A 14023-nucleotide genomic window follows, 5' to 3' on the forward strand; every position below is an offset into this window, starting at 1 on the left:
AAGATAAATGCCGAAGGATAAACATGTTAAAATCTTGCTCTTGGCATACCGCATTACAACCTTCTTGGTTAGCTACCTTTTTTTTTTCTTGCCACATGCTTATTACTTAAATCTCCACTTTCTTCATTTGAACAAAGTCCTTTTCATATTCAGTGAAAATAATACTACCAATAAGTGTTAGTCCTATATGACTTTATAATGTGAGCACACTGGAATGCTATATACAGTTTGAGTTAAAGTTCTAAAGTTCAGGAAAGGGAAGGCCCCAATCAGGAAAATGTACAGACACTGGGATTTGTTTGGGTTTTTTTAGCTCTAAAGAGAGATTAAGTACCTATGGCCTTTATATTACTGAACTAGAAAGCATAAGATTTTAGAGAGATACACTTTCTTTTCTTCTTTTTTTTGTAATCTATTGGTTGAATTCTTGTGGGGTTTATTGAAATAAATTGAAAATTCCTGTTGAAACCCTTACAAAAAAAAAGTGGAGACAATATTCCCCCACCTTGCCCGCTGCCACGCACACACAAGAAGATCAATGCTTTGGAAAGTCATCTCTTGCTTGATTCTCTTTCACATACTTTTAATAACATGAGGAATTGGGAACTTTGCTGGTGCCTATAATTAAAAAGCAACCATGTGCTTCTTAAGCAATTATTTGTTGTTCATGAATGTCTAAACATGGAGGTAAAATCACTGGCCAATTAAATGGCAACTACACTAAAAATGAAATTATGGTAGAAATGTAACTGACCTTCACTAGTTCTTTTTAACATGAAAAAATGGTTCACAGCACCAGGATCGGACTTTGAAATGGAAAAGAATAGTCTATAGATAGCAATTTGGAATTTAGCCTCTTCACATGAAAGAGAATTAAATGTTTCTACAAGTTCAAAATGTATATAATAAAGTGTGTGTTTTCTTGGGTTAAAGTGTGTGTTTTCTTCCATGTCTAGTTTTCGGAACATTACTGCTAGGTTCTCATAGCACAATGAGTCACAATCTAACAATATTTTAGCACAGCATATAATGTGAATCCAAGTTATGAAATTAGCTTATTATTCAATGTACAATATAAATCCAGAAAACTATGTTGAATAAACCTGAGTTTATTCCTAAGCAAATACAATCCATATGAGCCAATTTCAGCTGAATTACTTTGACTTGAAGCCCTCTGGAAGGCAACAGAAATTTTGCCCTGTTTTGCACTGCGTGCCCATAGTGAAAGCAAAAAACTGTACAGATCACGGGGGGGGGGGGGGGAATAGACTCTCACTGCAGATACTAAAATATAATTCAGAAAATCCAGAAATTTTTAATGTTTGTGGAAACGTAAATGAACAAATCTAATTGGTATGCTCTGTGTCGTTCTTTTATTATTCACCTCCCTTTGCATCGAGATAAACACTATAAAGATCTGAACACTACAAATCCTTTCTTATACCACACAACCCTCACAGTCTCACTCCAAGAAGCCTGCATGCTGCTCAAAGTTTGATCATGCAAACAGATCAGCCTCTATCTGTCAAAAAGAAATCCACAGCAAAGGAGAAAAACATGCTGAAGAAAAGCATCATTCACTGCAGTATATTTCAAGACCTTAGAACAGTGGCTCCCAACCTTTTCTATATCCCCTCAACCCTTCTGATATATTCTCGCACCCGTTACAAAAGATCGAAATAATGGCAACAAATTATGCATATACACTATAATTTTGAAAACCAACGTTTTCGCACCCCTTGGAATATCATCTTGTACCCCCAGGGGTGTGTGAGCACCCCTGGATGGGAACCCCTGCCTTAGAAATAAATAAAATAATCATAGAGGTGAAGAAGGATACAACACAACACGAATGAATGAATGAATGAATGAATGAATGAATGAATGAATGAATGAAAAAAGAGGGCAGGAAAGTTACATTGATGGGCATAAGCAGATATAACACAGAGTGGAAGCACAGCAAAGCAAGCATGGAAGCAAGCACTGGGGATTCCGATATAGGGCATGCATCAAAAACATTTTAATTAGCATAGCTAGACATGTGACAGAATTCCAATAGCCTTTCTAGACCTGCCCTACTTTGAATTATCATGGTCAGATCAAGTAACAACAAAAGCATTTGAACTGCACATTTTGCATTTCCACAAATCAGTTAAGTTTATTGTCATAGTTTATTTTCTGTAAACAAAGGAGGAGATACTGGGATTTTAAATGTGTTAGCTCAGAAAATAACAGTGCTAAAACTAGCCAGAAAAGGGAAAGTTAAATCCATGCCATTCCCAGATGACAGATTAAAAGCCAGTTTTTTCTGACATTCTTTCAATAAAATATCTATGTCACAAAAATAACCACATTGTTAGAATAAAATGGTCTCAAAAGTGAACAGAAGCAGGCAGTAAGATAAAAAACTTGTAGGGTTAGACTTCTTGCAAATATAATTCTCTATATTATCTATCCAAAGATAATCCTGATCAATTCAATAAGATACACATTTAAGTAAGCGTGCATAGGATTGCAGCATTACAAGTCAAAGAAACCCAAGGCCGCTGACTACTGATCACCACAAAGAATCTAAGTCTCAACATGCCTATTCTGGGTGTGTAGATTTCTTTTTCTATTCATGTAATTTGCCCCATTGGCCATTCTTCCTGGAATTGCTGGGGGGTAACAAACAGCAATTCCTCATCCCTGTGCTGAATAAATTTGTTGTTTTTTTAAAAAAAAACACATATGAAAAAATAATTTGCTCCATTTGAAAGGCTAAGTTTCAACATCAGAAATTAAGAGATATCTATTAGTATAATGGGACATAGCTACTTTAAATAAGTTAACTTAATATAAAAACAATGGCAAAATATAAATATTTTGAGTCACGTGGAAACAGATATTTCCAAAATACCAGATAAGGTCACATTAAAGCTATCCTGCGTGACATGCATGCACCAAAAGGGAAAAAAATCAATACTAATGTTGAGACCAATTTAAAAAAATAAATTTGAGTGAGAAATCTATGGATTTTCAATGTTGTGCAATACTGTAACGTAGTTCCCATATCATCACCCCCACCCCCACCATCATCCTCATTACTAAAACTATTATTTAGCACTCATGGATGGGATGAACGCTCTTGATGGTTTTTTTTTAATGAAGATTTTTTCTGATGATGCTTTAAGACATTGTCCCAAAGTTCAGGACTCAATGAAAATTACACTTATGCCTAAAACTGATCTCCATCAGATTACCAAAGTGAGCTTGCAATGACATTTCAGCTACCGTTGGCATACTTGGCATCCATGGCACTTATGAACATTTACAATTTTAAAAAAAACAAGCTTCACAAACTGTGTCTATTACTACATTTAGAGACAAAGATTTTAACTTGGTCTTTCTCGTACTTAATGTTTGGTTGGTTGGTTGGTTGGTTTATAAAACGTATTGGCCACCCAACTTGCGTCAAGGTAACTCTGGATGGCTTACTATCATACCGCAGTACCAAGGTCTAACTGCAAAATTAAATGTTCCCAAAATACATATCTGATGAGGAGAGAAGACTACTCACTTACAGAGCAAACAAAATTAAGCCTATGCTTAATGTTTCCTGTAGCCTTATATTTATTTTAAAGAAATATTGATGGTGGGATAATGGGATTAGGCAACAAACTGGCAAGAGGGAGAGGAATTTTTCAACTTACGATAAGAATAACTATCTCTACACAGAAATGCCTACAAACTCTGTTTATAGGAAGGCAAATAATTCCTCAATCTTCATCTCATTTGAAGTTACCGATTTATAATCTCACCTCTAGCCAACTGTGGAAGTTCTGCATATTGAGACTTGTTACTTCCCTCAATATTTGCATTTCAAGGACACTATGATGGGATAATTTTTATAAGGACCATCTGGTGTCCTTTGTGGGAACACTGAACTATGAATTTAGTGATAAAAATGAAGAAATTATGGAATCAGGACAATATAAATTCATTATTTCTGTTTCCTTGTTGGTTTCTGCAAAGATGACATATTTTATTATTCACCAAGTATTACAGGGAAAATAGGTTACTAGTAGAAAACAAGACAAAGCCAGGCCATTCCATGAAAAATATACTCTGAAGTGCGTAATATGGAATTTCTCAAGCCAATTGATCTGCATCTCATGATTGCACTGAATTTGCTCTTGTGACCCAAGTTATGCTTCTAGCACGTTTTTCAAAGATAGTTTTTTGGAAGCAGCTTATGACTCTCTTATAGATTATTTAAAGTTATAGAACTATTCAGTATCATGATCTAAATGTCTCTCTAAGCAGACAAAAATCAAGCAGCATCTGAATAAAGGTGCAGTATGAAAACTGGCCCCATATTTGAATGATAATGAAACTGCAAAAGCAATAATAATAATAATAAAATAGTTTATAAATGTTTGCACATCTACTGCATCTTGTTTCTTCACCTCTATCCCCAAATTCCTAAAATGCTTTTCCTGCTGTCTATTACTTCCCTAAGTGCACATTCTGTCTCTTCTCCTAAAACAGGGGTGTCAAACTGTCGGCCCGGGGGCCGGTTTCATCATACCAAAGCCACGCCCACCCCATTGCTGGCAATGCAAAGAGTTGCGATATGTCATGACATGTCACATGATGTGATGAGTTTGACACCCGTGTCCTAAAAGATGGGAACAAATTACTTACTGCAGGTAACAAAAAGGTGTAGAGGTAGTCCTTGACTTACAAACATTCATTTAACAACTGTTCAAATTTACAAAAGCATTGAAATAAGTCACTTATGACCGGCCCTTGCACTTATGACTGTCACTTGCCAACTAGTAAATACTAACTGCAATGTCATGGGGGGGGAGTGTCACATGATTTGTCTTTTTTTTTTTTACTTTCCCTGGGAATTTCCAACAAGCAGTCAATAGGAGAAGCCAGATTTGCTGCACAGCCACAATCCCTTAACAACCATGGTAAAAAATCTTCTAAAATCAGCACAACTCACATCAATTAGCAACAGAGGTTCTGTCCCAACTGTGGTCATAAGTCAAGGACTATATGTATGATCTTTCTGAAGAACATGAGAGACAGAGTTCTAACAAAACATTCTCCTATTATACCTGTTTAGATTTCTAAAAAGCAATTCTGCTAAGCAAAAGTAGCCTTCCTTACTTTACACTAATACCACAAATTCAAACAGTTCAGTTTTCCTATGCTTTTTGGGGAATGCATGTATGGAATGCAATTTACAATCAGCAACTGCTATTTGATATAATAAATTAAAGTAGTCACAGATAAAAAAGATGTATGAATATTAATCTTTTAATACCGTATATTGTTTTGTAGTTCAAAGAATAAGAACTCTAAGGTCAGAATGTTATGGTTGTCTGCACATGACTAAAATCCATACAGGTGATCCTTAACTTACAACCATTCACTTAGCGACTGTTTGAAGTTACAATGGCAATGACTTACAATCAGTCCTCACATTTACGGTCATCACAGCATCTCCGTGGTCACTTGATCCTAATCCAGGTGGCATTTACAACAGTTGCAATGGTCTGGAATCAGGTGATCACCGGCTTCCAACAAGCAAAGTCAAGGGAGAAGCCAGCAGAGAAAGTCACAAACTGTTAAGCAACTGTAAGTGGTATCTCACCTAGCAAGCATGGTGATTTGCTTAACAAGCATGGCAAAAAAGATCATACAATTGGATGCAGTCACGTGGTACTTCACTTAACAACCAAACTGTTCAACAATGAATTTACCGATCCCAATTGTGGTCGTAAATTAAGAACTATATTTCGTTACCAACACACAGCATTGGCAGCACCACCAGAACAGTTTATTTTGGACTGTCAATTTTAAGAACCAGTATTTAAAGAATGACTACTGAGAAAATTTTTCTAACATCAACTGATAAGTGGATCAGAAATAGAGAAAACACGATTTTTTTAATCCACAAAAAACTGCTATTCATCACTGTACACATTGATTCCGTTGGGATTCAAGCAACAATATTCTGCATAAATAACTTAAAACTTTCTTTGAATCAAGCTCAGCTCTTTGTGAGACTACAGATTTCTCACAATTTAATTTTTTTCAGCAATAAAATGCAGTGGTCAGATCCTTTCAACTTTCCAGTCTAGCCTACTGCCATTTCCCAATGATCTTCCATCCAAGTGCTAACTAGGTGTAATCCTGTTTAACTTTTCATAATTGGCCAATTTTGCCCCACATGAATTTCTATACAAGGAGGGATAGAATGGTATAATAAAAGGGAAGAAATGTTTTCTTATACCCGTTTCATTAAGATTTATTTATCCAAAGCAGAAGTAATCCAATCAAGTCTCAGAGCTAATACCTTTATAAATAAGAAATACACCGTTTGCTTCATTCAATCCTCTATTAAGAAAGGCTGATTTTTAGAACTATGCTATTTTAAGTATGATTTCCTATATATATGATAATCCAGGCTGAGATAAAATGAATGTGATTCTGCCAGTTCCACCTAGTGCAGACATGTTAAACACAAGGCCCGGGGGCCAGATCCAGCCCGCAAAGTGGTTTCATGCGGCCCACAAAGCCATCCTGGAAACAGTGAGGGAACGGCCCACACTGCCTTGGCCCTGGCCCAGAGACCCTCCTCCTGCCAGAGACCCCCAGATCTGTCCCACTCCTGCCCAGGCCCCCATAGGCACTCTTCATGCGAACCATGTAGAGCTGGCCATGCCCACCCAGTAGGCCATACGCACTTTAGCCATGCCCACCCAGTAGGCCACACCCACCCGGCCCCCTGAGGGCAACCGCAATGCTGATGCGGCCCTCAATGAAATTGAGTTTGACACCCCTGGTATCAGCAAGATTACCTTCTCTACCAATCTGCTTAGAAACTAATTCACTGACATACACACTTTGCTTTTACTTTGGGGGTATCAAAAAGCATATTACATTTTCAACATTTTTCTGCAATCACAACAGGTTTTTTATTTTAAAAAAAAGTTGAATTCTCTCCACCCATTCATGTTTAGGGAAAAATGGAAATCAAGTATTTCAATAAATAAAATAATAAATGATTAAAATAAGATGACTTCAAAACCTGAAACAAACAAGGAATTTTGGTTCTATCTGACTTGGGATGAAGCTTCAAGTTATAAGAACCTACCATGCTACAAGCTGCTTAACTAGCACAATTAGACTTAGGCAGAACTTAACTGCCTGAGTACATCTACCTATTTTAGATAACTACAATGTCTCTTAGCCAATCAAATGCACATGTAAACTTATATACGTATAGAGAGGGACAAAGTGTCAAAAGTGTTTGGTTCATGAACATACATTCATATCACATTTCTATAGATTTAAAAACACAATTCAACAAAACCATATTTTATGGTTGTATACTGTATTGTATACATATTGTATACTTAGGAAGAATTTGATGGATTCAACTAATTGTTGGAGATGGATTAAAAGATGCATTTCACAAAGTGCTCACATATATACAGTATATCAATGGCTTGGAAATAAAAAGGATGACATTTTTTGTAATGAAGCAAAGTTGAAATTATGAAGTTTGAATGCTACTTATTCTCTTTCAATGGTGTAGAGAACTCTAGAACCTCTTTCTACATTTGCTCAAGAATTTTACAACCAGGAATCCTGTTTGGAAACTAATCTGAACTAAGAAATTTGAACTATGAAAACTAATTTATATGCTTAATATCCCATTTTTCTACTATTAAGTGTTACAAATTTAATTGTACACCATGACATCAATATGTAATGCTAACTTTGCATTATATTTAAGAAATATTATCTTGCTTTTTCCCTTTTTCCACATTTATACTTTTTTTAAAAAACATACTCCTACAGAAAAATAGTTAATATAGTATCTATTTCATAATAAAAAGATAATAAATTTTGCTGGGTTATATCTGCAAAGAACAGCTGGCAGCCAAAAAAAAAAGCATAGGTAAGAGCTAGCAAAAGGCAAGATTGAGAAGGCCTGGATGATAATCTATTTAAACACATTCTCATCCTGAGAGACTTCAAAGCATTAGTAAGCAAGCTTCCCCAAGACAAAGCATGCTGGTCTTTCGGCATTTTCAACACTGCAAGACTGCTATCTCTCAGGTAGGAAAAACCACAGTAATTAATTCACAATCCACAGCTACAGCAGCTAAAGGCAGAAAATGAAGAGGTTCTTTTACATATACCAAAGAGTATTTGGCAAGACAAGTTGAATCAAGATGAATAGCTGAACGTTTACAATGTAATCACCCCCATCCCAAAGTATGCCCTTTAGACACGAGGGCATGCAGGAAGAAGCAAACTCAGAAATTTCAATAAAAGTTACCACCACTGTAATATTATTGTAATATTACTAAAAGTACAATGTCAATCTGAAAGCAAAACAAATAAGGACAGTTCTTTGTGTAATATATTCTACCACTGTACAATACCATGGAAAACCTATGACTAAAAACTGGATTTTAATTTCTGCTTCAGAACAACTACTAATTTCTCCTGTAGTTATGCAAGTATGGCATGAAACCTTCAGTTTCATTAACTCTGTTAAAAAGTTCTTTGCCAATAAAATAGTTTCAATTTCATCTTTTGAAATCCTGAAATATAGTTTGTACAGGTAGCGTTACATACATGTATAATGACTAGGAACATGTCTGATTTCTAAAGGTGTTTTTATTAACTGAGGGTCAGTTCTACTTAACATGTCCCATCACAACTTCCACCTTTATCCAGATGTATTAGATTGCAAATCCCAGAATTCTTAATCCGACACCTGAATTCAGAACCACCTGGAAAGCATTAGACTGGGGAAGGCAGGTCCAAAGAGTGATCTCAAAACACTTGGGTCTCTCGCAGAAATATGTTTGGAATCAAGGAATATTAGGACAGGAATCAATCTGGGAAACTATTTGTAGTTGCTGCCACAGGTTAGGAGGAACACAGTCCTTCAAATGGCTATACCAAAAACATAACTCCTTCTTCATGTATTGTTACAGATGCTGCCTACCGTTCAGTTTGGATTTCTTCAACTTGTCCTAGAAATCTTAAAGCAATTTACATTCTGCCAAGTTCTGAGGTTGGCATACTCTGCTCCGATTTTAAGTCTTGGCTAGTGTTGTGGTTAATTAAACATACAGTCTTGATTTTCTGCCCTTAAGCAAACTCAACAGCAGTTTGCTGCTAGGTTCTACCTCGGAGACAACTGCACTTACACTCGGAAAGTCTTCAAGTTTTCCTATGGGTAGTGGCTTTTTTCTACCCCAAATATTAATCTACAGAGTATCTACATTTCTGCTGTTTCCCATCAGAGGCATTTGGCAAGGAGTAGGAAAGACATGGTCCAAAATACACATAATTTAAATATTACCCGTTTTCATAAATTGCTTTGACATAATCAGTAAAGAAAGGTGCTAAGCAACTAAATGCAGCTGTGGACAATCAAACACATTTTCATGCATGGCTTGATGCATCACTTTGTCTAGCCAGTCGGGATGAGTTAGGGCTCAATAAAAGGTAGTAAAGGAAAACACTACAGTGGGAAAGAAGCAGGGTCAGACACGCATTTGGAACAGAAGCAGAAAAAAAATGGCAATTCTATGCAGTTGAAAGAAGCATTAGATAAATGATGCAAGAAATCCAAGCTGCGATGATAAAAAGTTCTGGTACCTGCACGTTGGGATGGAGCGGGAGCAGGGCTTAGAGTGATCACAATAACTGGATTGGGAAAAGGAAGAAAAAAAAACACGATAAATCACAACAGAAACAGTCAAATCATCAAAATGAAAATAATTCATGTTCAAATCAATTTCAGGACAAGGAATTCAAGAAATTCAGGTAGGGAAAAAAAATCAACGAAGGGGACAGAAAGATGAAAATGAGATGTATCAAACAAGTGGAAAATCTGCTCTACAATTTACTCAAACACGTGAAGGATCAATTTCTTCATTGTATTTATGAGTAGTTCCATTAAGCTCTGAATATTTCAGCTCCCTACACAGTAACGTTCCTTTAATGTTCTTTCTTCTACCCTTCCTAGTTAAAACCTATTTTTTAGAACTTCATCAACAACATGTTCTACCGCTTCACTATGATATGAAAAAAATTACTTATTCTCTTCTGGATTTTCTGAATTTTTGCACCTCTTTTCTTCAAAATATTACCTGGGTTTATTATGGTCTTACTGCTATATAAAGGAAGACCGAGTGATCTACAAATAACACTAACATTTTGTTTTTGTTTCATATATTTCATAAGCCTGAATCGAACAATGATATGCCAGCATGAAAAAGTATTCTCTTCTTTAGATTCTGTAAATGCATCACTTTTAGCTACAATAATTACCATCAAATGTTTCCTGTAGTTAGTGATCAGTCTCTCACATTGCTGGTTCAAAATGTTGTTCTTTAATCATTCTCTTACTAGATTTATAGGTTTGAAATCACTATCATGTTGCATGTTCCGCTTCAGTTTCAGCAGGTGGACAAATGACCTGTTAATTCCCTTAACATTTTCTGATAACAAGACAGAATTCATGCTTTCTTCAATGATAGAAAGCCATCCAGAAAACAGCTATGGAATTAAGTATTAGTTTCTGACAGGGATAACAATACACATATAGCCTGAAAAGTTCCCCATTTTTAATCAACTTAGAACAGCCCTCTAGAAATCTACAGGATCAGCCAGATATTTTTCTAGAAAATATGAGAAGAGCATCAATGTTCTTACTGAGAAAAGGCTTTTACTTTGCTAATCTCATAAACCCATTTTTATTCCATGCTTTTTTATTATGTTACCATGGACACCGATTCAACTATTCAAATTCAATGGTGAAAAAAGTAAAGTTCTACATATAGGCAAGAAAAACCAAATGCACAGGTATCGTATAGGTGGTACCTGGATCAATAGTAGTAACTGTGAGAGGGATCTTGGAGTCCTAGTGGACAATCACTTAGATATGAGCCAGCAGTGTGCTGCAGCTGCCAAAAAAGCCAACACAGTGCTAGGCTGCATTAACCGAGGGATAGAATCAAGATCAAGTGAAGTGTTAATACTACTTTATAACACCTTGGTAAGGCCACACTTGGATATTGCATCCAGTTTTTGTTACCACGATGTAAAAAAGATGTTGAGACACTAGAAAGAGTACAGAGAAGAGCAACAAAGATGATTAGGGGACTGGAGGCTAAAACATATAAAGAACAGTTGCTGGAATTGGGTATGTCTAGTTTAATGAAGAGAAGGAATAGGGGTGACATGATAGCAGTCTTCCAATATCTCAGGGGCTGCCACAAAGAAGAGGGAGTCAAGCTATTCTCCAAAGCACCTGAAAGCAGGACAAGAAGCAACGGATGGAAACTAGTCAAGGAGAGAAACAACCTAGAACTAAGGAGAAATTTCCTGACAGAACAATTAACCAGTGGAACAACCTGCCTCCAGAAGCTGTGAATGCTCCAACACTGGAAGGTTTTATGAAGAGACTGGACAACCATTTGTCTGAAATGGTATTGGATTTCCTGCCTGAGCAGGGGTTGGACTAGATGACCTCCAAGGTCCCTTCCAACTTTGTTGTTGTTGTTATTAAAGAGGCAACACCCTGAAGATCCCCATATACTATTCTGAGGTACTGTGGGGATGATTCTATGTTGTGTTCTTGGAGCAGTTTTGATAAGGCAGCAGTTCTTGGAAGACTCACTATATTCTTCAGAATCATATCTTTCTGCCTCCAGAACTTTTGTAGACTGGTGAGTATTAATGACTTTTTCTATGGAGACCTTCAGAAATTTATTTTGAGGTGCCATAATATTCCTTTACTATATGTGTGATGAGATCTTCAGTGACGAAGAGAGATTTCTGAGATTCACATAAGGCAGAACTACATGAAGCAATGCCAGAGGTGATCACCTGGATAGCTGAATTGGACATCCAGTTATGAGGCCACTGTGACACTCCCATAGCAGTTTTACTTACAACTATATAAACCGTGTCTATACGTTTACTTCTGTTCTGTCGTGTTGTTATCATATGCTAAATATGCTAAATAATAATAAGGCAGAACTGGTGCAAATCCACTTTGATTGTTAACAGAAGAATTCATACAACTGGCCTTAACTTTTCAACTGAATCAATTGATTCAGGGAGAGAAGCACTTTTTCACACTGGCATGCCACATGTAGGATTACTTTGTTTATGTAATAAATTAAATAAACACAGTTTTTGTGTCACATTTGTTTACTCAAAAGTCTCTTAATATATCAGTCAATTCTTTTAAAATTTAGTGGCAAAAATAATTACCAGGATTACAGATTGTTAACTAAATTTTATATTCTAACTTCAATGTTTTAAAGTATCATTATAGCATGATTTTTTAAAAAATTCCTATGTATCTAGGAAAGTTATACATTATTGTGAAAATCTCACCATGAGGACACATCAAAGAGAGAAAGCAACCTGGAATTAAGGAGAAACTTCCTGACAGTGAGGACAATTAACCAGTGGAACAGCTTGCCTCCAGAAATTGTGGGTGCTCCATCACTGGAGATTTTTAAGAAGAGACTAGACAGTCACTTGTCTGGGATGCTACAGGTTCTCCTGCTTGAGCAGGGGGGGGGTTTGGACTAGAAGACCTCCAAGGTCGCTTCCTATTCTATTCTATTCTATTCTATTCTATTCTATTCTATTCTATTCTCTAACATAAAATGTATTCAGACATACCAGAAAAGTCATTTAAATCATCTTATCTGAAAGCAAAAAGTTAAAATTTATTTTCAATTCATACTTAATACAAATCTTGAAGTTTCAAAGACTTAAATATTGTCCATTTCTAAACCTTGTGTCCATCCATTTTTGTGTAGCCTATATCCACCAAACTTTACTCTTAGCAATCAAAATCAGCTACTACATACAAGTGCTCAGACAATAATAATATATTTGATTCTATTTTTCATTATTCCCCTCACCTGAAGGTCATATTGTATACAAAGATAATATAAAATTATATTAACACTTTGGCTTTGATGAAAGTAATTCAGAATTACAGTAAACATTTAAGATCATTATATACAGAAAATACTAGACTTCTGCTTCACTACTACAGATATATCGTACACCAACATTGAGATACATCCATGTTTGTCCACTAAGGGTTACTAAGCAAGTCTTTAAACACTAACCAGTCTTTAAAATTAGAGATCCAGAGATTACAAGGATGTCTTATTATCACTGAAAGTTACTTATACAGGAACACTGACAGAACTATAAAATAGCAGGAATATAAACTAGTCTTTCACTGAACTGGATTATCTGAATTGGATCACCTGACACAGTTACTCCCAACTTTAGACTTCCTGATATTGGATTCAACCCCTATTATCTCAAGCTGTAAACATTATGGCATGGCATTACAATAATTACAGTCTACTAACAGTTTGGGTCTGACGTTGACAAGGGGTTTCCAGTTATTCTGGACCTCAGTTGACATCACTATCCAAGGGTTAGATTGACTATTAGTAGTGTTGTTCATGGATTACTGCCTTGTTGTGGCGAAGGGGCTTGCGTAATTCAATGAAGCTATGAACTATGCCCTGCAGGGCCACCCAAGACAGACAGGTCATAGCAGAGAGTTCTGACAAAACGTGATCCACTGGAGAAGGAAATGGCAACCCGTTCCAGTATCTTTGCCATGAAAACCCTATGGACAGTACCAAAATGATATGACGCTGGAAGATGAGCCCCTCAGGTCGGAAGGCGTCCAATATGCTACTGGGGAAGAGCAGAGGGCTAGTACCAGTAGTGCCAGAAAGAATGAAGCGACTGGGCCAAAGCCGAAAGGACGCTCAGCTGTGGATGTATCTGGTGTGGTGAAAGGAAAGTCCGATGCTGTAAAGATTTTTTTCTCCATAGGAACCTGGAATGTAAGATCCATGAATCAAGGCAAGCTGGACGTGGTCAAACAAGAGATGACAAGACTGAACATCGACATCTTAGGTATCAGCGAACTAAAATGGAC

The 14023-nt window shown here is 36.5% G+C and overlaps 1 protein-coding gene across 2 annotated transcripts in view; it reads right to left on the reverse strand.

The window, feature by feature from the left end:
- Positions 1 to 14023, reverse strand: part of MAP2K7 (mitogen-activated protein kinase kinase 7) — a 34223-nt gene that overhangs the window by 13473 nt on the left and 6727 nt on the right. Inside the window, exon 2 of one of the 2 annotated variants that reach the window (XM_083351767.1) lies at positions 9685 to 9732. The exons of the other annotated variant lie outside the window; for it this stretch is intronic. Within the exon in view, the coding sequence (XP_083207893.1) occupies positions 9685 to 9732 (48 nt within the window). The remainder of the gene's footprint in view (positions 1 to 9684; positions 9733 to 14023) is intronic. 2 annotated transcript variants of the gene reach the window in all.

This window comes from Vipera ursinii (assembly GCF_947247035.1).
Source record: "Vipera ursinii genome assembly, chromosome: 2".
Taxonomy (NCBI): Eukaryota; Metazoa; Chordata; class Lepidosauria; order Squamata; family Viperidae; genus Vipera; species Vipera ursinii.